The 606-nt window shown below is 45.7% G+C and overlaps 1 protein-coding gene across 1 annotated transcript in view; it reads left to right on the forward strand.

The window, feature by feature from the left end:
• The first annotated feature begins 57 nt into the window (after window positions 1-57).
• Window positions 58-606, forward strand: part of LOC103811484 (dynein light chain 1, cytoplasmic-like) — a 2,501-nt gene continuing 1,952 nt past the window's right edge. Inside the window, exon 1 of the mRNA XM_009084459.1 lies at window positions 58-199. Within this exon, the coding sequence (XP_009082707.1) occupies window positions 68-199 (132 nt within the window). The 5' untranslated portion in view covers window positions 58-67. The remainder of the gene's footprint in view (window positions 200-606) is intronic.

The raw sequence follows: 606 nt of genomic DNA on the forward strand, positions 1-606 counted from the left end.
CGGCAGGGGATTCTGGCAGGGAGCTGCAACTTTAAATTCTTGTCTTCTTCGCTCAAAGCTGGCAATCATGAGTGACCGAAAGGCAGTGATCAAAAATGCGGACATGTCAGAGGAGATGCAGCAGGATGCTGTGGAATGTGCTACTCAGGCCTTGGACAAGTACAACATCGAGAAGGATATTGCTGCTCACATAAAGAAGGTAAATGTTGGCTTGTAGTGTGCTCATGAAATCTCTATGCGCATGAAATATCGGGAAGAATGCTGCTGGGCGAGTAGCTCTAGAGAAACAAGTTCTAGAGATAGTAGATAATTAAGTTGGACTTTTTGTGTAGGCTGATGTCCTTATGTTCATTTCCCCACCCTTTATATGGACCTTTCCAGGTCCTGCTTGCAGTACCTTCTACTTAGGCTTTTTCTGCCCCTGTCCCATTGTCCAGGTGAACAGAGAGTGGCAGCTGACTGTCCCTGTGACTGATGAGCTGGTACAAAACACAGGGGCTCTATTGAGTTCTCCTATGGTTTTCCTCTGAGAGGAAGCCTGTTTTCCTTGGTTTCAATTGTATTGAGCTTAATCTTAAGGATCTGTTTACAGTTCTTGCCAGCTGG

This window comes from Acanthisitta chloris, unplaced genomic scaffold, assembly GCF_000695815.1.
Source record: "Acanthisitta chloris isolate BGI_N310 unplaced genomic scaffold, ASM69581v1 scaffold21131, whole genome shotgun sequence".
NCBI classification, from domain to species: domain Eukaryota; kingdom Metazoa; phylum Chordata; class Aves; order Passeriformes; family Acanthisittidae; genus Acanthisitta; species Acanthisitta chloris.